We start from the raw sequence: 26,178 nt of genomic DNA, 5'->3' as shown, positions 1-26,178 counted from the left end.
TGGGGTCAAGTCCTGCATCGGGCTCCTTTCTCAGCAAGGAGTCTGCTTCTCCCTCTGCCTTTGCCCCTCCCTCCAACTCATGCTCTCTCTGCTCTCTCTTTCTCAAATAAAATCTTAAGGAAAAATGTTTATTAAAAAATTAGCATTGATCATGAAAGACAATATAAAATGTTTGTTGCATATTATAAGGTTCAGCCTAAGCTGAAGCTAAGGCTGCTGGAATTATAGGAAGCAGAAATTTATCTCTCTTTTGAGTACCAAGAAGTCTGTAAACTGCCGTTTTGTGTGTGTGAAAATGTACATATCAGGGTACCTGGGTGGTTTATTTGGTTAAATGTCTGACTTCAGCTCAGGTCACGATCTTAGGGTCCTGAGATCAAGCCCCACATCTCCCTCCATGCTCACCGAGGAGTCTGCTTGTCCCTCTCCCTCTCCCCAGTCATGCTCTGTCTCTCTCTCTCTCTTGAATTAAAAGAAAAAAGAAAATGTACATATCTAAAGTACTGTGAAATGGAAGCATTTCTGTATTAGATAACACAAAATCCTGACTTTAAAAAAAAAAGTCTAAATACAACCTTTCTATTTTTTTCAGAGGAGACGCGAAAACAAGGCTTATTTCAATGGCTTGATTCTCTTCAGATTGATAACGACACCTCTCCAGACCTGCAGCTCACTGTTGGAGCAGTGATTGTGGAGGAAATGAGAGCAGCCATAGAGAGGGAGACAGGCTTTCAGTGTTCAGCTGGAATTTCACACAATAAGGTGAAGGCTAATACTGGGTTTTGAGGAGAAACATATATATCTGTAGTTTAATACAGCAAGGATTGTTATGAATAGGGCACTTAAATCATTATATATATACTTTGAAATGGGTTTCTATTTAGAATTTATTTTGAGGACCAAATAAAAGCCTGAGTAATTCTCTAACAAGGGAAATGTCATTGAACATGTATTTTCCTAAGAAGTATTCTGAAAAACCTGCAGAAAATCCTCATGTAGTTGTATCCAAAATATTTCCTTAATGACTGAACTATCTATAGAAAGGAGGTTAGTCTTTGAATTTTATTTATGAACCTCTTTCTTTTCACTTGCTGAATATCCTAGTATTATCTCAGAACTTCCGTGGAATTGCCTGAGTATTTTATGCTTTTGCCTATACCCTCCTTTCTAATGAAAGCAGTGAGGTGGAATAGGGACACCTGAGTGGCTCAATGGTTGGGCGTCTACCTTTGGCTCAGGGTGTGATCCCAGGGTCCCAGGATTCAGTTCCACATTGGGCTCCCTGCATGGAGCCTGCTTCTCCCTCTGCCTGTGTCTCTGGCTCTCTCTCTGTGTCTCTCATGAATAAATAAATAAAATCTTTAAAAAAAATAAGTGAGGTGGAATAATAAAATTTTATTAACTTGGATTAATTTGGATCACTATTTTAATTTAGGGATACAGACCATTGTCAGTGATAGAGGGGCAGAATAACAAGTTTACTTATTAAGTGCAGTGAGGGTCTGGGATCTTCGTCCCCTGCTGACTAGGTTCAGTAATTGGGCAGTGGTTGATTATCCTGGTTACTACCTTGCCCCCTCCCTCCAATTGCCAAACTATCCCACAGAGTTTTAGAGGTTTTTCTGATTGGGTGAAGGGAGGGGAAACCAAAGTCCCACTGTAGTAATTTAAATGAAACTAAATGTTGCCTAGTAGAAGTTCCAGGGAAACCCTCCATTGAATTTAAAGGATGATTTTATACTATTCCTACCAATTATAGTTTGTGAAATGATACCGGTAAAGCACCTTATTCTCTCAAAAGAGTTCTCAAGGATTTAAGTTTTTTCATTTTGAAGACTTGTTTCTAGTATATTTGTTATTGGAGGTTGGTTTTGAGTCTAATCTCTATCACAGATACTTAAACTGGTACTGTGTTAAATCCAGGACTCAAGGGACACCTGAGTGGCTCAGCAGTTGAGTGTCTGCCTTTGGCTCAGGGCATGATCTTGGAGTCCCGGGATCGAGTCCCACAACAGGCTCCCTACATGGAGCCTGCTTCTCCTTCTGTCTATATCTCTGCCTCTCTTCTGTGTCTCTCATGAAGAAATAAATAAAATCTTAAAAAAAAAAAATTCAGGACTCAAAATAGGCTAATAATAGGAGAACCTTAAGGAATAGATGGGGATGAAAAAACATGATCAAAGGAAAATCAAGAATAGAAGTTATGGAAAGAACAATAAGGATGGTGATAGTGGGTCCTAGTTTCCACTAAGGATATTGTGGAACACCAAGGTTTAGAGATGTCTTGAGTTTCTGGTGGTGTTTTTGTTTTTAACGTGGAAACTATTAGTTACAGCCCTTAAACTGTGCCTGTGTTTGTACATGTGTGTTAATATTCACCAATTCTCCGTGTGGGTGAGGTTAGCAGTAATGAAGTTTTTATGCTTTTCATGCTGCAGGTCCTGGCAAAACTGGCCTGTGGACTGAACAAGCCCAACCGCCAAACCCTAGTCTCACATGGGTCAGTCCCACAGCTCTTCAGCCAGATGCCTATTAGCAAAATGTAAGTATTCAGGAAGTACATTCAATTTGACTCATATCCTTATGAAGATACTCTGGTTTCTTCTGTTCCTTATGAAAAATTGGATTCAGAAGTAGGTAGCCAGGAAGGTAAAAAAGGGAGATACACAGGGAATTTTGAAAAACACAGAGACTTTTTTCCTGATGAACCTTCAATTCTGGATTATCTGTGGAAGTTACTTAATCCTGAATTTTAAAAATGAACTGATTTTTAACTCTATAGTTAATGTCCCTCTAGCCTTTTTATTCAAGTCTGTTACTAAATAACAAAACAAATAGATACTTTACTTCTTTTTTTTCTTCTAATGTGATATCACGGTGTGGTGTTCGGGGCTGCTGAACTGCTCCCAAACTAGGTATGAGAGCAAAAGCCAAATAAAATGAATAACTAGGTTGTGCATACCAATGTGTGTCCTTGGCAAGGGCATATAGTATTGTAGAAGGGACCAGATGTAACAGTGGAAACAGTGAAAGTGTTATCAAGACTGTACATGAGTAGTTGCTAAATGAGTTGTACAGGTAGTTACCGAAGTTCATAGAAGAGAAATCTGAGAAAGATTTATGAAAAGACATGAGATTTTGTTTTGTCAGATGAGAATTGAAGAGCAGTTCTGATTTCAATAATGTTTAGAAAACAAAGAAGGGAAAAGTGTAAGGTATTTTCAGTGAGCTGGGACATAAACTAGTTTAACTGGACCATATTGAAGAAGATAAGCGATAGAAATAGGACAGAAAAGGTAGGTTGAGGACAGATTATAGGAAGCCTCAAAGACCAAGCTTACAAATTTTTATTCTTTTTTTTTTTTTTTTTTACAAATTTTTATTCTTAAATATAAAAGGTTTTGGCTATGAAATGGGAATTGTTTTGAGGTTGAACATTTTTCTTTAAAAGATTTATTTGAGAGAGCACAAGAGAGAACAAGCACAAACTGGGGGAGGGGCAGAAGGAGAGGAAAAGCAGACTCCCCACTGAGCAGGGAGTCTAGGCTGAATCTCAGGATCCTGGGATCATGACCTGAGCCAAAGCCAGATGCTTAACTGCTTAACCGTTTGAGCCACCTAGGCGCCCCTGGGGTTAGAATTTTAATCCCTAAATGGGACAGTAGATCCTGTGTAATTGAAAGTTTTATATACAGTTGATTTAATAACTAATCAATGACTTTAAACCTTTGTTTATGCTATTGTTAATCTTTTCAGGTCCTAACTCCCAGAGTATTTTAATTTCCAGAATCATTCAGTCTTAAACTAGAAAATTAATAGTTTACAGGACCAATATGTGCTCTCATTTTCCCTTAATCCTCTGAAGACCTACTTACACAGCAAAATTTCTTATGTCTGCTGCTAACCAGATACTTATGATGTGACCTGAAATTCTTATCTCTCTTATTAGCCGTAGTCTTGGAGGAAAGCTAGGTGCTTCTGTCATTGAAATCCTGGGGGTGGAATACATGGGTGAACTGACTCAGTTCACTGAATCTCAGCTCCAGAGTCATTTTGGGGAGAAGAATGGGTAAGTGGTTCCTAATACTTTTCAGTCATAACCTTTATGGGGATGGTAAATTCAAATCTAGATAAAAGCATCCAGTAAAATCTAGACCTATCTTTAACATTTGTTCCTCAAAGTAGTTTCATTGGTCTTTTTTTTTTTTTTAAAGTTCCCAATTTATTTTATTTTATTTTATTTTTTATTTATTCAGAGAGACACACACACAGACAGAGAGAGAGAGACAGAGAGAGAGAGAGACAGAGACACAGGCAGAGGGAGAAGCAGGCACCATGCAGAGGGCCTGACATGGGACTCCATCCAGGGTCTCCAGGATCATGCCCTAGGCTGCAGGCGGCGCTAAACCGCTGCGCCACAGGGGCTGCCCTTCATTGGTCTTTTTGCTTAAAAATATTAGATCACTGTGGTCTGTCAGTCCAGTTTTTCATTTACCTAAGTAGGTTGATAGGCTTGGATATATATATATATACACCATTTTTGTGTGCTAAATTGCTGATAATTCCTTTAAAATCTTTGTATTTAGACTTAGTACCAAAAAACTTGGGGTTATGAATTAGTGGTTTGCTCAGCACTTTTCCAAAAATACAAATGATGACTTGACTTTAAAAAGCATAACCACTGTCCCTCTCCTTGGCAATATATTGCACTAGAATTCATTGAGAAGGGCAGGGATTCTGTTAGAGGTGATGGATACTTAATTTTGGGCAAATTTTTCTTTTTCCATGAAGGAGATAAAAGGGTAATTCAATGAAAGTATTTTAATAATTGTTTTCACATTTTTTGCTTTTATTAGATCTTGGCTATATGCCATGTGCCGTGGGATTGAACATGATCCAGTTAAACCCAGGCAACTACCTAAAACCATTGGCTGCAGTAAGAACTTCCCAGGAAAGACAGCTCTGACTACTCGGGAACAGGTAGGCAGGCATTCTTGACAAGAACATTGCCTCTTTTAAAGGGGTTAGTGGGTGGGTTTTGGTAACTGTAGGAAGTTTAGTAAGTTAGATGAGACCTTTCTGTTGTAAAGCATGAAGTTCTTTGTTGAACTTTGAGTGTTGAAAATTGAGCTAGATTTATTTTTTCCATCCAAGAAAAAATAAAATAGAACTAACTGAAGGTCAAAATTGAATTACTAATTTTTTTTTTTGGTAGGTGGTAACTTGGAAGGCCTGGGATATTATGCCTCAAGTTTGTGTTTTGTTCTTTTTACTCAGCTGGAACATGCCTGAAGTTCACCTGATGGCATGCCAGCAGGAAAAGAAAATGAAAATCTTGTGCTAGGGCAAGTCAGAAGGTTTTTATAATCTGGTGATCCCTTGGTTATGGGGGATACTTTACTGTACACTTATATTTGTGAGAGAACTGAACAAATCCTCCTTTTAGTACTATAACAAACCTAGAATTTTAAAATGAAATATTAAAGTCTCAACACTTTTTTAGGTACAATGGTGGCTTTTGCAATTAGCCCAGGAACTAGAGGAGAGACTAACCAAGGACCGAAATGATGTAAGATTTTCTTTCTTTATTCTTGGGGTGAGCTTTGGGATTTAAATACCAGTTGTTGCTTACCTGGAAGAGGAATAGAAACAAAATACAAAAAGATACCAGACTAAAAAAAAAAAAAAAAAAAAAAAAAAAGAAAAGAAAGAAAAAAGCAAAAATACCAGACTAAGAAATTTTAAGAAATCTTCCCTAACACTCAACATGATCTTTTGAAAACCTATGTCTGTGAACACAAGACCTGACTACCCCATCTCCCCATCTCCCTCATTACTATTTGCTTCTACTTTTGTATATTTCTTATCTGACCTACCTCCTGTAATCCTGAATATACAGTGCATCTTCATCAGAGTACAGAGCCATTAAATAGCACACTCAGGGATTAGACTGTAAATTATTGAAACTTAAACATAGTCCATGTGACAGAGATGTACTGGCAGTTTTAGAGACAGAGGATGAAGTAAAAATTTTGACATCTGATGATTAGTTTCTTTATCCTTTTCTTTAAAAAAATAGTTTTATTGGGGCACCTGGGTGGCTCAGTTGGTTGTCATCTGCCTTTGGTTCAGGTCATGATCCTAGGGTCCTGGAATTGAGCCCCATGTCAGGCTCCCTGCTCAGTGGGTGTCTGCTTCTCCCTCTCTGTGTCTCATTCTCTCTCAAATAAGTAAATTTTTAAAAAATCTTTTAAAAAGTAGCTTTATTGATATTTTACATAAAATTCACTCATTTACAGTATACAGTTTGAACTTAGTATCAGAGTTGTTCAACCATTCTGCAATCAATTTAAGAACATTTTCATCACCCAAAAAAGAAATCCTATACCCATTAGCAGTTACTCACCCTAGGCAACTGCCAGTGTGCTTTGTCCTCATAGACTTACTATTTTGGACATTTCATATATGAGGACTAAGGCAATTTGTGGCCTTTTGACTGGCTTGAAATCTTTTGGTTAACAAAAGATTTCAAAATAAAATAAATTTCAAGGTTCACTTATATTGTAATGTAACATTTTTCCTTTTATGAATGAATAATATATTGTATGGGTTTACCATATTTTATCTGTTGATTGGTGAATGGATATTTGAGTTGTTTCCACTTTTTGGCTCTTATGAGCAATGTTGCTATGAACATTCCTGTACAGATTTTTGTGTAGACATATGTTTCATTTCTCTTGGGTATATGCCTAGGATTAGAATTGCTGGTTCACATGGTAACTGTTTAGCCATTTTGAGGAACTACCAGACTGTTGCTGTACTATGTTACATTCCCAGCAATATAAAAAGGTTTTAATTTCACTATATCCTTATTACTGTCTTTTTCTTATTTTATCCATAGTGGATGTGAAGTGGTGTCTCATTGTGGTTTTCAAGTGTTTTATTGGCCGTTATCTTCCTTAGAGAAATTTGTCAAGATCCTGTGCCCATTTTTGAAGTGGTTTATTTCTTCATTATTGCATTTTACGAGTTCTTTATATATTCTGGGTACAAGTACCTTGTCAGATAATTTGCAAATATTTTCTCCCATTCTGTTTTTTTTTTTTTTTTCACTTTCCTGATGGTATTGTTTGATGTATTCTCTCGTGTTTCCACAACTAGGAGTCCTACAAGTCAACTATAGACTGTCAGAAATCATCCACAACTACCTGTTTGTCCTATGTTAGCTGAATTGGTGATGGTGAATGTTTGTTCTTTGGTGGGGAACATAAACAGGGAGAGGATCCCAGTTGTGCTAATGGGCCTGTTTGCCTTTGTTCACTAGGTGTCGCTCTGTTCTCATTTCTTTTTATAAAGATTCGTAAGGCTTTAAAAGCCTTAAAGTGGGGCTTTCCCTCCCACTTTGTATCTAATGAAGCATAGTAGGGATCCCTGGAAATTTATCTGTCTTTAAGCTTAAAATAAGGACTTTATCCCAAAAGTAATTCTGGACATGAAAGATCCTTGTCACTTCACTGTTTAAAGTATTCTAGTGGCTTCCCTTCATACTTAAGTCCTGTGTGGATTTCTTTTATTCTATAATGACCAAAATGATTTGGTCTCTGGCTACTTCTCTGGCTACTGTCTTCTCCCCCTTCCTTCTCTGCTGTAGCCTCCCCTCCACTGGCTGCCTTCCCTTTTATTTAACTCACCAAGCCCCCACCTTAGCAATTTTGTACTTGCTGTTCCTTTGGCCTGGAGCATCTTTACTTAGATATTAAAATTTCCTCCCTCACTTTACTCAGGTCTCTGCTCAAAGGTCATCTTCTCCAAGAGGCCTTTCCAATACCCTATCACATCAGTAGCCTTCATCATGCTCTGCTTTACTCTGCTTCTTCTCATAGCATTTTGTAGTCCTTTTTATTACAGCCTACTTGTTTATTTCTGTGGCTCCTACTACAGGATAAGATCCATATGGGCCTGGACTTTATTTTGTTCTCTCCTGTATCTCTAGACAGAAGCTGATACATAGTCAGCATTTAGTTTGTTGTTGAATAGTTTTAGTCAACAAAGACTCCTTTGTAATTGCCAATTTATATTGTCTGAAGATAAATTCTTATTAATTTTATTTACAAAATGTACAAAAAATACAAAATATATTCTTACCACCAAAAATAGTTGCTCTTGGTTTGTTTGCCTTTGGGGGTATTTCTTGTCACCACCATCTTTTGATTTTGAGGGGATCCCTGTGTAGACTTTTCACCTTCTTATATCTCTGCTTCTTGACCTTTATTTCTTTGTTTTGTATCAACAATATTCAATTGCTTAGACTTCACTGAAAAGTGGATCAGTGATCCTGCTCTCTAGATGCAGGCTCACTACACTGTATATTCTATAGATAGGGTAAAAGGAGGAGGTGCTAGTGGAAACTTCTGCACTAGCAGAAGACCAGATCCCCTACTCAATCTTGACATCCTCCCTTGGATCTTCCTTTCAGACAACTACTTAAATGAGCCCTTCCTTCAGTCACAAAATAGAATAAATATTGGTTATAATCTTCCTGCATGGACAGCACAAAAAACGTTCAAGAAGAGTCCCCATTTTCATTTATTCTGTCCTGTTCCTATCACCTGTCAAAATATCCTAGATATTCTATTATTTCATCATTCAGGTTCTGTATGCTTCAGTTACTTCTTATACTAATAGCATAAATTTTTTAAAGGATTTTTTTAAGATTTTATTTATTTATTCATGAGAGACACACAGAGAGAGGGAGAGACACAGGCAGAGGGAGGAGCAGGGTCCTTGCAAGAGCCAGATGCGGGACTCGATCCCAGATCCTGGGATCACGATCTCAGCCAAAGGCAGCTGCCCAACCTCTGAGCCACCCAGGCATCCCTTTTAAAGCATTTTATTTATTATTTGAGAGAGAGTGCATGAGCAGGAGGGACAGAAGGAGAGGATTAGAGAAGCAAGCTCTCTGCTGAACAGGGAGCCCAAAGTGGCACACTGGATCCCAGGACCCTGAGATCACAACCTGAGCTGAAGTCAGATGCTTAACCCACTGAACCACTCAGGTGCCCCAGCACAAAATATTTTTAAAAATGAAATGTCACTGAGGCACCTGAGTGGCTCAGTAGGTTAAGTGTCTGACTCTTGCTTTCGGCTCAGGTCATGATCTTGCAGTCCTTGGATCCAGTCCCATGTTGGTCTCCACACTCAGCAAGGAAACTGCTTGAACTTCTCTCGCTCTGCCCCTCACCCCCACTTGTGCTCTCTCTCCTCGTTTCTCTCTAAAATAAATAAGCCTTAAAAAAAAATTAAGCGTGACAATTTCTAAACCATTCTGTCATGCTGGTTCTTTTAATTTCCTCTCACACGGTTCAATATATAGAATCCAGATGTTCACAATAACTGTAGTTCCGGTCTCAATCCATTTATATCCACAGAATGACAGGATGGCCACCCAGTTGGCTGTGAGCATTCGTGTACAAGGAGACAAACGTCTCAGCAGCCTGCGTCGCTGCTGTGCCCTTACCCGCTATGATGCTCACAAAATGAGCCATGATGCATTTGCTGTCATCAAGAACTGTAACACTTCAGGAATCAAAACTGACTGGTGAGTTTAATTTTATCTTGTCTTTACAGAAGACACCTGTGCCCTGATTTGCTCTAAGTCATGGGTATATATTTCTCCAGCTGGGGTAGGTTCTTGGTGACTTTGGCCAGTAGGACCTATCAGAGAGGAATGGGAGAACACAACAGAAACCCCAGAAACAAGGCAGCTCAGTTACAGCTGCTTTGCCTACATTGGGTGCATTCCGGTTCTCAGGGGTGTGTTTCAGAGGCAGTGTACACCACAGTCATCCCTGTCTTTGCTGCAAGCAGAGGGAACAACCAATTGCCTGTGTGAGTATGGAACTCAAGTTTCAAGGATACACTTAGGAACTCAACACTTAAAAAAAAAAAAAAAAGGAACTCAACACTTAATTGTTCTATCTTAAAACCATCTTTCTTGATAATGAAAATGACCTAAATTTAGATTCATGGATAATCTTCATTCTAACATCCCAACTCAATTACAAGGTCCACTGCTATAATACTAAATGTCATATTAAATTTCATTTTATTTGGTAATGAAAAATAACCAAATATATGATTGGAGTGTGTTTATTGTTCAGATATTAATGATTTTCAGTATTGGAATCCTCTATTTAACATAGCCTGTTACATTGAAAAAAGAATTCCTAATTCACAATGGAAATAAATTATGTGAGAAACATAAATTGGTTGTTTATAGATCTATGCTGAAGATTATAAATAAAAGTTTAACCTGAAACTAATGTGACATTAGTTATGTCAACTATAAATAAACAAAATTTCACTGAACACCTATTGCTTATCTAAATATGTGTTTATTACTACTGCATGTGCAGACCTACAATATGATAGGGTCTCTAAAGCTGGAATCCTTGTTCTTTGGAATAATTTATTTGACTTTTACTTCCTGGTATATGTGTTTATTTTCAAATATTGAACAGTTTCACAGAACTAAATGATAAATAGGATTCTATGTTCATATGAAACCTTAAAAACTGACAGACTCTAACAAATACTTACCGGGAAACTTACTGACAGGGAAGCATCAAAATGATCTGATTATAAGACTTTACAAAAGTATGAAACCAGAGGATAGTGAGATAACTGTCATAACAATTTTATCTTATTTTATTTTTTTAAGATTTTATTTATTTATTCATGAGAGACACATACAGAGAGAGGCAGAGACACAGGCAGAGGGAGTAGCAGGTTCCATGCAGGGAGCGGATGTGAACTAGATCCTGGGTCTCCAGGATCAAACCCCGGGCTGAAGGCAGCGCTAAACCACTGAGCCACTGGGGCTGCCCCATAACAGTTTTAAAACAGCATTTACTCTTCACCTCATTGAGGGGCTAATCTGTATATAAAACCATGTTGTAGGGCAGCCCTGGTGGCCCAGCGGTTTAGCGCCGCCTTCAGTCCAGGGTGTGATCCTGGAGACCCAGGATTGAGTCCCACGTGGGGCTCCCTGCATGCAGCTTGTTTCTCCCTCTGCCTGTGTCTCTGCCTCTCTCTGTGTCTCTCATGAATAAATAAATAAAATCTTAAAAAAAAAAACAAAACATGTTGTATCTTCTGAAATTCAACTAATGTGAAAATTGTTTGAGTAATTAGACATAATGAGTTAACTCTATGACAGGAATTTCTTGACATATTTCTGAGACTAGGATAGGTAATTCCAGTTGTAGAATTTCATTCTCTAGAAACTCAAGTTGAAAAGTCTGTCCGAATGAGGGTTAAGTAGTACACTCTTTTTTTGTTGTTTTTTTTTTAAAGATTTTATTTATTCATTCATGAGAGACACACAGAGAGAGAGACAAAGACACAGGCAGAGGGAGAAGCAGGCTCCATGCAGGGAGACAGACGTGGAACTCGATCCTGGGTCTCCAGGATCACACCCTGGGCCAAAGGCAGCACTAAATCTCTGAGCTACCTGGGCTGCCCAAGCAGTACACTCTTTAAAAATAGAATGAGTGGGATGCCTGGGTGGCTCAGCAGTTGAGCATCTGCCTTTGGCTCAGGGCATGATGGGGTCCTGGGATCAAGTCCAGCATCGAGCTCCTGGCAGGGAGCCTGCTTCTCCCTCTGCCTGTGTTTCTGCCTCTCTCTGTGTGTCTCTCATGCATAAAAATCTTAAAAACAAAAAACAAAAAACAGAATGGGTAACAGGATTTTTTTTCCAAGAGACTTCCCAGTCTAAATATTCTAAAGCTTTTTTGTTGCCCTGAATAAAATTTCTTGCCTCAACCCTGAATTACAGCTACTCTGATGTATCTTCTGATATATCTTATGAATACCTAGGTGTAAGGGGTATATATATCCAATTTATATATGTCTGACCTGGTTAAGTGTTCACCAAGTCAGCAATTCTCAAGATGTGGTCCTAAGCCAGCAACATCAGCATCACCTAGGAACTTATTCTCTTGATTTGACTTGAATATGCCTAGGAAGCCATATTCTCTGCCTATCCCAGCTCTATTGAATCTGTATTAATCTCATACCCTAAAATTTAAGAACACTGCAATAATAGTTTCTTCTTGTGTCAGAACTATAATCACAGTCATTTACAAACTGCATCTGTGACCAGGTGCTAATCTTGTTCCTTTACTTTCTATACAGGTCCCCTCCCCTCACAATGCTTTTCCTCTGTGCTACCAAATTCTCCGCTCCTGCCCCTTCATCTTGCACAGACATCACCACCTTCTTGAGCAGTGAGCCAAGTTCTGTGACAAAGGTGCCAGTTTCCGGTTCAGAAGCTAAGACCCAGGGATGTGACCTAGCAGTGACAGCCACTAAGAAAGCAACTACTTCTCTGGAATCATTCTTCCAAAAAGCTGCAAAAAAGCAGAAAGTCAAAGAAGCTTCACTGTCATCTCTTACTGCCACTGCCCAGGTGCCCATGAGCAATTCACCATCCAAGCCCTCCTTACCTTTCCAAACCAGTCGTACTACAGGAATTGAGCCCTTCTTTAAGCAGAAGAGTCTACTTCTAAAGCAGAAACAGCTTAATAATCCTTCGATTTTCTTCCCTCCACAAAATCCACAGTCTAGTCCTGAAGAGTTAACAAACGGTTTTCCAACAGAGTATCCAAATTACACCCCTGTCTGTCAAGCAGTACCAAAACTAGGAACCTCTAAAACAACTCCTACAGAGATGGATTTGACCCAGAACAGCCCAAGCAGGCTTGCTTCTTCCAGTTCTGCTCTGGAGGTGGCTCAGAAGTCAACTACAACTCCAAGTCCTATGGCAGATGAGGACCAAGTGCCCTGTGAGAAGTGTGGCTCTCTGGTACCTGTATGGGAGATGCCAGAACATACGGACTATCATTTTGCATTGGAGTTACAGAAATCCTTTTTGCAGCCCCACTCCTCAAATATGCAGGTTGTTCCTGCCAGTTCTCAAAGCAAAAGAAATCCCAAAAGCCCTTCAGCTTCCAATAGTAAGCGAACTAGGCCTGAGGGCATGCAGACATTGGAATCATTTTTTAAACCATTAACACACTAGTGGTGGCCTCAGGCTTACTGCAGGGTTTTAATATTTTACCTGGAAACAAGGAGATGGAAATATGTTCACTTCTCAAGGAAATCTATAACTTTATGAAATTTTTAGTAAGATAAATAATCCAGTTAGGTGCTGAGTTAAAACTCCCATCTCTTCACATGCATGGATTCTAATTCCATTGCTGATAGAGATGTAAAAACTAATTTATCATTGCAGAGATACAAATGCTTTGCGTTTTTAATCATTAGAGTTTAGGGAGGCAGTGTCAGAGTACAAATATGTGGGCCTTGAAGCCTAGGAGAGGCACTTTCCACACTTTTCCTCATCTGTAAAACTGATATGTGTTACAGATTATGGGAGATTAAGGACAATGTATTTAAAGTACAGAGCTTAAAGATGGCAGAAAAAGGAACTGGATGAGAAAAAAACAATTTAAAAAAACCTTTTCCCCAAGCTCTGTGACAGGGGCAGTTTGCTTTGACCAAAATGTGATGTCTGAGATCAGGTGAAGACCTGAAACCCTCAAGTGATAACATGTTTAGGGCAGGCCTCTGTTCACAGAAGCTGCTCAATAAATACTGAATTTGGGACGCCTGGGTGGCTCAGTGGTTGAGCGTCTGCCTTTTGCTCAGGGTGTGATCCCGGAGGCCTGGGACTGAGTCCCACATCAGGCTCCTTGCAGGGAGCCTGCTTCTCCTCCCTCTGCCTGTGTCTCTGCCGCCCTCTCTGTGTCTCTCATGAATACATACATATATACATACATACATACTGAATTTCATACAACTAAACCCTATTTATGGCCACAATTCTAGCCACTGGCCCTTCTACCTCCTGCATTTGATCTAATGTAGAATAAGATTGTTAATGGGCCAGTTCAGAAACTCTGTTTAGACTGGGTAAGTCACGATCAGAACTAGGTCATCTCTAGAATCTTGCTAGGCTGAGTGTGATCTTGAGAAACAGCATCAGTGTCATCAAGGAACTTGTTAGAAACTGTCTCAGCCTCACCCCTATGGAATCAGAATCTGTATATTAACAAGATTTTCCAGGGTGTTTGAGTAATACCAATCTAGAAGATGCCATGGCCAGTCATGGGTTTGCAGAGGGCAATGACATTTCTTTAAACCCTGAAGTACAAATTTAAGAGGTACTACTTGGCCTTCAGGGCCACTGGCATGTTCATCTGTTCGCTTTTGATGTTTGAATATTGAGCATAGGGTTTATTGTAGCTTTCTGCACTTGTCCACATATATAGTACTGTATTCTTTTTTTTTTTAATTTTTTAAAATTTATTTATGATAGTCACACACACAGAGAGGCAGAGACACAGGCAGAGGGAGAAGCAGGCTCCATGCACCGGGAGCCCGATGTGGGACTTGATCCCGGGTCTCCAGGATTGAGCCCTGGGCCAAAGGCAGGCGCTAAACCGCTGCGCCACCCAGGGATCCCTATAGTACTGTATTCTTAATCTTTGTTCTTATATGTGGAAAGTCAGCTTTTTTTGATATGGGAAACCTTGCATTACACAGAACCCAACTGAAAATGAACTGAACTAGGTGGTGTTGGGGGAAGTGGGTCGGAAGTATGGGGTATATATCCCTCCATCTCCTATATAACATACAAGCCAACTGCTTTTTTTTTTTTTTTAAACCAACTGCTTTTTAAACGTATTTATAAATTGCAGGTCTATATTTAGTTTGAAGAAGGGGGTAGCATTTGAAAAATACTGAGTGTACCAGAAAATTATTTCTTCCTTCAAAAATATTTTCCTCTTGTGGTAGTTGAATAGTGTGTACATGGCCCTTTCCCTACCATATCTGTAGTTTCTTGAAGTCAAGAATTCTTCACAGTGCCTTGCACATAGTAGGTACTTGATACTCACTGGATGAAACAGATGTAGTAATTTTAGATTACTAGAACTGGAACAGTAAAATTGTACATGCTACTGGGGGGGGGCTGCCTTAAACATCTTTTTATTCTAAATGTTCCATTAATATAATAAGGTATAGTTCACTGGTTCCTGAAGATGTCTCATTAAGTGCTGATCATTTTCTAAAGCCTCCTTTCTTAATCTAGTGAAAAATTAAAAAAAAAAAAAAAAGCCTAAAATGAAGCAGTACTCTCGGGTCCTATACAGATTAAGTGGAACAAATTTTGAACATGTTGGTTGGTTGGAAAGAATCATACAGATAAGCAAAGTGGTAGAAACTTTGGTTTTGTCGGTATAGAGGCCAAGACGGGTGGGGATAGTGGGTAACTAGTAACAATAACAGCAGCACATCTGTTTTCTTGGAAATGCCAACCCTGCCCCACGTACTGGGAATAAGCCCGTGGAAGGGACAGCACACAGACATGTAAAGGTCAGTGTTGGGTGAAAACTATAGCACCTTTTTGTTGAATACAACCTTTTCTCAGCTGTTTATCAACAGTTGCACATAGGAAGTAAATGGCTTAGTCCCCAACACAGGAGGAAGTTGTTCAAACACAGGCTTCTTACAGTAGCAAGTTAAGCCACTGATATTTTTAAAAGCAGCAGAGCTTGAATAGTTAGGAAAGCTATTAATTTAATACTGTGGGGAGCAGTCCCCGTGGTGCAGTGGTTTGGCGCCGCCTACGGCCCAGGGTGTGATCCTGGAGACTGGGGATCGAGTCCCAGGTCGGGCTCCCTGGATGAAGCCTGCTTCTCCCTCTGCCTGTGTCTCTGCCTCTCTCTCTGTGTGTGTGCCTCTCATGAATAAAATCTTTAAAAAAAAAATTTAATACTGTGGGGACAGAGGTACCTGGGGTGCTCAGTCGGTTGAGCATCCAACTCTTGATTTCAGCTCAGGTCATGATCTTGGGGTCTTGAAATTGAGCCCTGTGTCACGCACCAATTGGAAGATTCTCTCTCTCTCTCTCTGTCTGCCCCCCTCCCCCACTGCTGCTTGCAGGCTCACACACTCTTTAAAAAAAAAAAAAAAAACAGCAAAATTCTCCCACAGAATGCCTCATGGGACTCGGGCCACATTTATCATTAAATTTGTTTTGCAAGGACGCCTGTGTGGCTCAGTGGTTAAGCGTCTGCCTTCAGCTCAGGTTGTGATCCCAGGGGCCCTGGATTGAGTCCTGCATCGGGCTCCCTGCATGGGGCCTGCTTCTTCCTCTGCCTATGTCTCTGTATCTCTCTCTGTGTCATGAATATTTTTTTTAAAAATTCTTTTGCATGAATAAAATACTTTAAAAATTATTTTGCAAGGATCAGTACTCAAAATGCAGCTCCATAAAACAGGCCAGGTACTCTGAACACAGAAATAGGAAGAAAGGACTAAGGTTTGGCCTTCAGTTCCAAGAAGCCAGTTTAGGCTATGTAAATTTCACTTCAGGCTCTATTGCATTGCTAGGGAAAGTGTGAGGGCCAGATTACCGTGACTCTAGGATCCATTCTATTAAGTAGCTGGCATGCTAATCTCCATATCTCTACACAGCACAGGAGCAGGCTCCTCACCACTGACCACAGCAAGTGGCCAGTTCCTCAAGCAGTTGGTTACCTATCTTCAGCTGAAAAGGCAACAGTTTCACTTTCTATTTTGCTCTTTGGAGAACTATGCAAATTAGCCAGAATACCCAGGTCACAATACTGGAACACTGACTGCATGGGAAGGAGAGGAAAGGAAAAATGGTGAATGAGATACCAGATGGGTTCTTTCCCCATTCATGGCTCAGCAGTGTTAGGGTTTCACTTGTTTCTCATCCTGAAGAGGAATCTAGCCCTGGAAGCTGAGCCCGTATCTTAAGCATAAGCACAGTATGTTCAATAAAACATTTTTTATTCTGTACAATATATATGTATTTAAATATATATATGTATATATATATATGTATGTATGGGTGTGTGTGTGTGTGTGTATATATATATGTGTGTATATATATATACACGTGTGTGTGTGTGTGTGTATATATATATGCAGAGAAACCTGAACCAACAAATCCCTGAGTCCGGGGCACCCAGGACATTAACAAAAGGAAAGGAGGGAGTCCATGCCCTAAAAGAGTAGGAAATATGGCAACATCTTTCCCTTTCCTCCAGGTTCCCTGCAACAGAGGGAGGACTTAAGTGGGAGCAGAAAGGGGGGTGGGTTAAGGGTAGTAGGATGGGGAACTGTGGGTCAGGTCCCCAGTCACTAGTCTGGGAAAGTAAAACACTGATCCAGCATTAAAACCAACAAATCACTGCAGAGGAGGGGACAAGACAGATTGACATGCAGCTGACCTTCGGTATGCCAAACCTTAGCTTGGCAGCCCCACGCCTGGGCCAGCACAACAAATAGCACCTGTGGGGCCTATGAGCAGAGAAATGGGAAATGGCCCTTAAGTGAGGAAGGGAAAGGAAACAAAGCTGAGGAACAGACCTCATGTCTCAGCACAAGGTGGGAGCACTGTCCCTGTGCCATTTCTTCAGACCCTGGGCCACCAGATGGCCAGGAGCAAATGTCTTTTGTCCACAGTCAAGTAGAGATGGGCAACTTACATGGCCTTGAGAAGAGGTATAGAAAAAGGAGTGCTTTCAAGGACCACCCCTAGTTGTTGTGACAATTCCTGAAGTGCAAGGACCACACCGGCGAATCATGCCCAGTCCGGACAGTGGGGCCAAGGTGGCGGTGGTCAGCTCCCTCCAGTAGACAGTCCACGGGGTTGCCAGGGTTGATGAGCCAACCAGGTGGACACACAGCTGCTGAGCACTGCCCTGAATTCTCCTGTCTTCTCCCTCAGGACTGCCCCTCCCTGGCCACACCAAGCTTGGCACCTCTCCAGAAAAGTGGCAGGGAGCACAGGGCAGAGAGCACCGGTCTCTCCCTCACCTATTAACACAGAGCCGCCAACAGGGGGCAGCATGGCCAGAAGTCACCTTATATATTGTAGGGACAGCAATGGAGCTGTGCCTGCCTGGAGGAGTTCAGAAGCCCATGTTGGCCTGCGCCTCTCCTGCTGCAATGGCTTGCACATCAGTGACATGGCCGATGCCCTTGGTGACACCCTCCCGGAACAGCAGCTTGGCGCCCACCTTCAGGTATTCTGGGTGTTTCAGGAAGCGGAAACGCACCACTGCCTTCTCCCCTGTCCGCAGCTTGTCCTGCAGCAGATATGCCGTCACTGGTCCTGGACAATGTGCCTCCCATCCCGTTCTCTACCAGCCTTGGCTCTCCACCCTCAGGGGCCTACCAGGCTTCTACCCCCCCAGAGTGGGGCTTCGTCCCCTTTGTTGGGTCTGGGAGGAGTTAGTTCTTTATGAGTCTGGGGCCAGGCCTCTTTCCTTTCTGGAGGCAGAAGAATTCTGACTTTCCCCTGGGAAAACAGCATGGCTGGGTCCCTCTCACCTTGGCATGGATCTTTTCCACCACTGCTGTCTGACGTACGTTGCCCACATGTACTGTCACCTGGAAGCCTCGCCGGAACGTGGTGGCATGGAATAGTAGGACAATCTCTGCCTCGAACACTGAGCAGATGGTGGGATTCATCTCGGGACTCACCATCACCATGCCCTAGGGAGGCCCCGGATCCAGGGCAGACCTTGCATTAGTCTCTCCTTCCCCAACCACCCTCACACCCCTGCCAGCTCCTAAACCTCTTCTTCTAAGACTTCAAACACAAAGACCTCAGAAGACAATATTCAAATATCCACTTATAACCCTTCCTATCCCTCCCATGTTCTCTAATCCTTCTTCTAATACTTAGTATTATAGGCTCCTGGACATTCAGATTGCATGACCATGAGTCATATTTAAGTATTCTGTGTATCCTAAGCTTTTTTCATACAGTCTATGTAACAAGCTTCTTTGGTTAGAGACTGTTTCCTTCGAGTTCCTCTCAAGTGTCTTAGGTGCTTCTCAATCAAGCGGCCAGGTTCCCAGGGACTTCTCTTTGTGTTCCCTTCTCCAATCCATCCTCCCACCTCACCTTGCGCAGAAGTGCACGGTCAAAGTCTCCGAGGGCCAACGTAGCAGCCTGACCAGCTCGCAGCACACGACAGGCAGAGCGGTTGCGCTGGATGCTGCACACTCTCAGCTCCAGGAAGCAGCCATCGTCCGTGGGGCCCACCACCAGCTGGTCCCCCTCACGGCAAATCCCACTGCAGCCCAGAGGGCAGGTGGCACAGTGTCAGTCTAGCCACCTCCCAACACACACCGGCTTCTATGCGAGGGTCACCCAAGACATTCCCTTCTATGGCTGACTCCCACAGGAGGGGGAAGAGAGGGGCAGTGGAGGAGGCCGTGGTTCAAGGTTCAGACTTAGACTAGACAGCTAATACCTGGAAGGATCGGTAGTGATGGTGAGAGAGGTACCTGCTGCTTTGCCCCTAGATACACCCTCTGCTTTGAAAAGAGTCTTAAGGGAGCTCTCATTTCCCTACGTGGAAATGATGCCAGTTGAATACAACTGGGGCTCAAGACCCATACTTCTCCTCCAGGAGCCTGGAGATTTCCAGTCAGCAGCAAGACTGTTTCTTTCCTCGTGAGACAAGAGACTAGCTTTCTCCAGTTCTTGTCGTGGTGAAAGCCCAATCCAGAAACCAGCACCGCATTTAGATGGGCTCAGTAGAACTCCGGGGTCGCCCTAAGGCTGTGATCAAGTGTGTGGGTACGTGAGGGCTGAATGGGGTGGGTGGCAAGCAAAGAAATTCACCTGGAAAGTGTCCCTCCAACAACTGTCCCCACCTCTGGTACTGTGTAGATTTCATCCACCTGAAGCCGAAAAACATGCTATCAACGGCCAGCCAAGTAGACCTGGCAAGTCCAAAATCTCTAAACAGCATCAGGACTAGGTCAGAATTAGTCCCTCCCAGTTCTCCCGCTCACTGCGAGGACATGTGGCCCAATTACCTGGAACTCTGTTAGCTGCTGCATGAGCTCCTCCTGCTCTTTGCTGTTGGTGAGTGGTGGCAAGATGTTCAGAAACACTTTAAGCAGGTCCAGACTCTCTCCGGACACGCTGGACAGTGTGAAGATAGGAGTGACACTGGACAGGGAGGCATGGAATGGACAGATGAGGAAGCTTCGGACAGGAAGCAGAGGCTAGAGCTCCCTTCAAGTAACGGTGGGCTTCTGGGGCACCTCTCTCCTATCTGCTAACCTCAGGAGCTCTGATTCCTCTCTCTGTGAGACAGCCAAGGAATGTGGCTCACAAGGCCCAGCCCAGAGCCAAGGGAAACAGCGAATGCCTGGCACAGCCCTTGGTCTCCTGGGTCCCAGGCACCGGCAAGACCCCAGGCTGGCTAGCACAGACTCCCTCCCACAATCCCAACCTGAAAAACCACAGAACTGCGCCACAACTGGTCTGGCCCTGGGCTGGGACGCCACATGGCAGCCTTCCCTGTGGATCGGGGCTCTGGAGTGAGAAAGGCTTACTTGGGTGACTGGGCAAACTGCTGTGCCGCAGTGACAGCATCATCCTCGGAGGTGACCAGCATGGGGACCTTGTGGCAGCCAGGCTGCTTGAGGACCCGCTCTAACTGGCGCACCGTCCTCTCCACAGTAGTCTTGGCACAGAGGTCCACCTTGCTGACCACGATGAAGAATGGCACTTTCAGAGCCAGGGCCAGCCCTAGGTGTTCCCTGGTGGTGCCAGCTGCCTCAGAGAAGACAGGCAGGCAGCAGGAGAGAAGGGTGAGAATGTGGGAGGGGGCAGGGGGAACAGGAGAGTTCACATCTGACTCCCAGTTTTGAGGAGGCCCAGGGAGTCAGCACCCCCCTCCAGCCCCATCCCTACCCCAATGCCTCGTACCAATCCCAGTGTTAGCACTGACGAGGAGCAGGGCACAGTCGGGGCAGTATGATGTGAGGCCAAAGATGGTGGTGTGTAGGTACTTGTGGTGGCCTGCCAGGTCGATGAAGGTGATCATCTTGGAGCTGCTTTCACAGATCTCTTCTGCCGTCCGTGAGTCACTGTAATTCACCACCTGGCCCAGAGCCCAGGGCTCTCAGTGCCCCCTGCCAGCCTCCCCAACCCTTTTAAGAGTCGCCAGGACCTAAACCAGTCACTGGGTGACCCTGCCTCTTAACCCTGAGCCCCATATCTGCTTTAATTCAGCTGTTTCCCATTTGTTTGCTAAGGAGACAGAGCTTGTTCACTGCCCTCAGGGTCTTCTTCTACACTACTCCAAAAAGTCTCCACACTCTGCCCTTGGGCTGTTCTTTACCACTACCATCCCATCCTCAGAGTCTGGCCCCACTGGGTCCCGCTGATTGCATGCACCTCTCCCTTGCTGTTAAAGCCCAGGATCTCGAAGCTGATGCTGGAAGTTCGGCCAGACTGAATCTCATGCAGGTGGCGGAAAAGGTTGAGCCGAGCCCGGCCCCGCCCATTGTCCAGCTCTCCCTGGGTCAGGACTCCAAGCAGAGTCGACTTCCCTGAGTCCACATTGCCCAGGACGGCCACACGGAGGTCTAGGAACTGTGGATGAATTGCCAGAGGTAAGGGCTCCAATCCCTTGTTTCTCCACGGAAGGTTGGGTTAAAGGCAGTGACACTCCCTGGGGACCAAAGGACTTGGACATCCCCATGTTCCCGGGCCAGCCAGTGAACAATGTGCCACCACGGGGCCCTCCTCGGGAGCAAGGGTGTGAGAGGTAGGGAAGGGCGTGTGCTTACCTGTTGGTTGTCAGGGACCTTTCGTACCAGCACTTCGGTAATCTTCCGGGGCATGTCGCTATCATAATCCACTTCTCGCTCTCGGAGAACAGTGATATCTGCCCCAACCCTGTCACAGCAAGGCCACAGCTGCCACATCTCACCTGTACTCTTCTGCCCTCTACCTTCCAACCTGGCTCTGGACCACACCTCTCAGCATTGTACTTCACTTCCTACCACCCTCCAATCTATTTCACATCCTTTTAAACAAATCTTAAATCAAGGAGTGAAAAAGCCTCAGTCCAACATGGAGAAGCCCAGAACACTAACCCTCCCCCCTTCAGCCCTTTGTCAAGAGGAGGCAGCAGGAAAGTCTCTCCTAGGCCCCTCAGGCCCGAGGTGACTGAGTATTCACAGGTCTTCTCCAGAGCCAGATGAAGAGAACCTAGGGGGAATGGGAAGCGTACTTCTCCGCCATCCGGTGCAGAGTCTTGAGGGACGCCCGCATCTCCTCCTCAGCCAGCCCCACCAGCAGCCCATTGTCCTCTACCCCAATCTGGTAGACAGCCTCACCGCGGCCCTCCTGGAGCCGCCACTTCATCTGTGTCACCAGGTGCTCAAAGCGGTACTGGGATGGATTCACCAGCTTCAGCTTAAGACAGGTGAGGTGTCATAAGAAAATGAAGTCAGAGCTGCTCCTCCTAAACCCTCATGCCCCCCACCTGTCCTGCTACAGGGACTAGGACCTTCCCCCTTCCCACTCAAACCCCCTTATCCCTGGCCTCCTCTAACACTGAGTCCCCCTCTCTCTGACAGAATGAGGTACAGAGCCTTTACCCTGAATCATATCCCTAAACTCCTATAGATCATGACGTTGGAAGGATCTCAGAAAAATCACCCCACACCCGTAAGGATAACCGGCCCTTCCCCAGCCTAAGACTCACTTTATATTCGATGTTTCCATCTTCAGCCTGAAAAGAGACAGAGCAGTTATGACACACTGTCCTGACCAACTTCTATTTCCTTCTGATTCCTGCTGGGGCCCAGGCAGCTAACTCGAGAGAGCAGGAACCTCAGTGGCACCTGCTGAGACAGATGCCTGCCAAAGGTTATTGACAGAAAAACCCTCTACTCAGTCCCGGTGGACCTCTCTGAAGGAAAGGCCTCTAAGAATACAGTGAGTCACTCGTATAAGCCAAAAATGGAACCCTAGTCCATCCTTCCTTTGATCACTGGTGGTATCCTCTTCCTAGATGCAAGATCACCCCTTCCTTCTCCCTGGGGCCTCAAACTGTTGTCCCTAGAAGTCTAGATCTGCTCTGTGTTCAGGCTGCTGAGGTCATTCTTTGCCACTGGTGTGGGAGACACCATTTCCTTCCTGCCCACCCTCTCAGCTGATGTCACCAAGAGCAAGAAGCTGCGAGAGGTTCTGGACCAAGGCCAAAGGGTGAGCTCAGCACTGGTCATTATAAGCGTGCTGAGAGATGAGCCCAGGTAAAATGAGGGGCAGGGTTCTAAAGTTGGGGCTGAGATGAAGAAACTCAGAAAATGCATTAAAGGGGACAGACTCCACAAACTAGATTCACATGCCTCAGACGAGGTAAAATCCTGAATCTATCCACACAACCACCTTTACATCTTCCCTCTATCAGCTGACCCACCAGAGAAACAACCTGTTGCATGAGCCTTCCCCTCTAGGGTGCAAAAGGTAGGAGATTTGCTTGTCCTGCCTGCCTGCATTTTGGCACTTCTCCTTGACAGTTTCTTTTTCTTTTGTTCTTCCTGTCATCATTCCATCTCTTCAAGGCCCTCTAACTCCCAGCCTCTAACAGGTATAAGGTAGATCTTTTCCCATTAGCAGAGACCTTCCTTTTTTATTGTTTTCTAAATATGACGAATTTGGATGGGTGGCTTCAGAAAAGTGGTATAAGGATGATAGTCTAGGCCAATGGTTCTCAAAGTGTGATCCCAGGACCAACAGCATTAACACCGCCTGGGAACTTGTAAGAAATGCCAAGTATCAGGGCCACTTCTGACCTACTGAATCAGCAATTCCAGGGGTGAGGCAGCAATCCAGGTGATCTTGATACATGCTAAAGTTTGAAAACCACTAGCTTAGGCTTTTCCCCTGTCTGCCTTTCCTAAGAGGGACAAAATAGCAGTTATTCTCTGCCTTAGACAGAGATGGAGCAGGTGTGCAGAAGCCATCTCCACTTCCTCATAGGACAAAGGGCAGGAGGACTTAAGCTTGACTGTTGTCTGTTTTTATATGTGTGTGTATATGTGTACTCAGGGATAGAGACGGAACATACTGCTCCTTTCCCTAGTACTCCCCTCCTCCCCTGCCGAACAAGTTTAGAAAACTCTGCCTCTTCATCCCAGGATGTAGTCTCCCTTCTGTTGCAGCAGAAGGATGAAGCCAGGGCATTCTACTTTGCTCTTCCCAAGGCGATGAAAGTGGGATGCCTTTTCCCCATTTCTCCTCCTGGAGTTACTGGATCAGAATGGGGGGCTCCTCCCTCCCCACTCTTCCTCCCTGGGGTCCTGACACCGGAGGGCAGGTTCTCCTTGGGGTCCTGGGACCGGAAGGAAGGGTTCTCTTCTCCCCCCAGGGTTCTGACACCGGAAGGGGGTATCAATTCCCTCCGTCCCGCCTCCCCGGAGTCCCGGGACCGGAAAGAATGATTTCCTCTCACCCGCCACTTCTCACGGGGCTCACCTCGGGGGGCAGGTATGGAGGGTTGTTGGCTTTGCCCCCTCTGTTCCTTCCGTTCTTCTTTTTCCCCTTTGGGCCCCCGCAGCCGCTGCTGCCGCCGGCCCCCCTTGCCTTAAGGGTTCCGCCCACGGCCGGGCCCCCTCCGGGCCGGCAGCAGCCGCCGAACAGCTCCGATACCCGCGAGTCCATCCGCCGCTGCCGCCAGCCCCCCGCCCGGCCCCTCCCCCCCGCCACCGCCGCCGCCGCCGCCGCCGCCGCCGCCGCCGCCCCTACTGCCACCGCCGCGTCCGGCCAGCCAGAGGAGAGCGGGGTGGGGCCCTGCGCGGGCCACGCCCCCACCCTGCTTTTGCCCCGGGTCGCGTCAGAAACAGCCGCAGGGCACCATGGGAGAGAGAGTCCTCAAGCCTAAGACCTCCCCTAAATGAGCTGCCAGCTGCCCTACAATTCCCAGGAGGCATTGCAGCTCAAGGGGCCGCGGCGTGGCTTCGGGGCGTCGGCGAGGAGCGCGCTTATGCGCGCAAAGGTCGAGGGGAGCTGTAGTCTGATTTTCAATCTCCGCGCTCCGATCGGGTGTTTTCCTAGCGCCTCCTTGGGGGGAAGTTTGAAGCCCCGCGTCTGGGGATGGGGCAGTCACCCGAGGCGGAGGGGTTACATCAGAATGAAGCTTTGTGGCGCTCTTTGGTTAGGCCCCGCAGACAACAGGTTTTGGACCTGGAGAGCTGCAAAATTCACGGCGACACGTCCCTCCAGCCGACTGGCTCCGCCCCTGCCTCAGTTTCTTCCCCGACAGCTGGCGTGCCGTCTGGGTGAGTCAGGCCGAATGCCAGGGCGGAGGCAGATGGTGGTTAGCCTAATTACGGCTGTTATTGTTGTGATGATTATGCCACCTTTACCCAGTAGTCACTACTTTATTACCAGGCTGGCACCCTCCAGGGGCTGGTTTTAGCAATCCGAGACACTGCGGTGCCACGGACACGAGGCCCAAACCCATAAACCAGCCTTGCAGCCCGAAGGCTACAAGGATCCCGGCAACGAGTATTACCCCTCCCCTTTGTTTTGAAGCAGAACCAATCCCCGCACAGCGAGTTTAGTTTTAAAATAGCCAGGCTCGTAGGAGGGGCCTGGCCTCTACTTGGGGCGGTGCTGGGGCTCGGGTTACGTCAGCCACTGGCTAGGGCAGTGGCTGGGGTAAGTGGCCGGCAAAAGAAACTTGGCCAAGGGCCCAGGGGATTACTGACTTTTGACTTTCTTGCCATCTCTCTTGCTCTTTAGGGCTCTTGCAGTCGGCAAAGGGTAAACACACTCAGCGACAGAAACCAGTGCACAAGACACTAGAAAGGCAGAGTGGAGAAGCAGTTAGTGTTACTGGGCTGGGAGTCAGGACGCCAAGGTTCAATTCCTAGCCCCATGGCTGTCTCATGATTCACCACTCAACCTATGTCCACTTCCCCTCTTTCACAAACATCAGGATGCTTTCACACAGCCAAGAAATAAAAGAGCCCTTTCCTCCTGATCTCAGTTTTCTTTGGAAGATTAGAAGCAGCAACAGTGGCTTACCTCTGGTAATCCTTTCAGAGGTTCAGACCTGGTAGAGTCCATGGCTTCCCCTCAAGACCACAAGGAAGGAGGTGGGTTACTGATCCTTTAGTTACTGTCCACATGGCATAACTCCCCAAAGCCGTGGGAGCAGAAGGACCAAAGTCTGCCAAAGGGACTGGCAGATCCAGCTAATTTTGTGGTCTTCAGTGGTTGAAAGCACACATGACTTCACTCTTCTC

At 44.8% G+C, this 26,178-nt stretch overlaps 2 protein-coding genes across 5 annotated transcripts in view; one reads left to right on the top strand and one right to left on the bottom strand.

Moving 5' to 3' along the window:
* Positions 1–15,521, top strand: part of POLH (DNA polymerase eta) — a 37,718-nt gene extending 22,197 nt beyond the window's left edge. For 3 of the 4 annotated variants that reach the window (XM_041727420.1, XM_041727413.1, XM_041727426.1), the window contains 7 exons: positions 593–762; positions 2,439–2,542; positions 3,950–4,069; positions 4,857–4,980; positions 5,504–5,569; positions 9,429–9,598; positions 12,199–15,521. In XM_041727420.1, the coding sequence (XP_041583354.1) occupies positions 593–762; positions 2,439–2,542; positions 3,950–4,069; positions 4,857–4,980; positions 5,504–5,569; positions 9,429–9,598; positions 12,199–13,084 (1,640 nt within the window). In that variant the 3' untranslated portion in view covers positions 13,085–15,521. Of the gene's footprint in view, positions 1–592; positions 763–2,438; positions 2,543–3,949; positions 4,070–4,856; positions 4,981–5,503; positions 5,570–9,428; positions 11,395–12,198 lie in introns of those variants that run through there. The other variant, XM_041727436.1, reaches the window with a different exon arrangement.
* Positions 15,506–24,691, bottom strand: GTPBP2 (GTP binding protein 2). Its single transcript, XM_041727451.1, has 12 exons — positions 24,404–24,691; positions 22,629–22,655; positions 22,152–22,336; positions 21,706–21,814; positions 21,311–21,508; positions 20,840–21,014; positions 20,464–20,683; positions 19,939–20,074; positions 19,742–19,800; positions 19,016–19,187; positions 18,436–18,600; positions 15,506–18,191 (listed from the first exon to the last, which is right to left on the bottom strand). Exons 1-12 carry the CDS (start codon positions 24,587–24,589, stop codon positions 18,015–18,017), a joined length of 1,809 nt encoding a protein of 602 aa, XP_041583385.1. The 5' UTR covers positions 24,590–24,691; the 3' UTR covers positions 15,506–18,014.
* Positions 24,692–26,178: the final 1,487 nt, after the last annotated feature.

This window comes from Vulpes lagopus, chromosome 1 (assembly GCF_018345385.1).
Source record: "Vulpes lagopus strain Blue_001 chromosome 1, ASM1834538v1, whole genome shotgun sequence".
Lineage (NCBI taxonomy): Eukaryota > Metazoa > Chordata > Mammalia > Carnivora > Canidae > Vulpes > Vulpes lagopus.
This window is presented reverse-complemented; position numbering and strand designations above follow the sequence as displayed.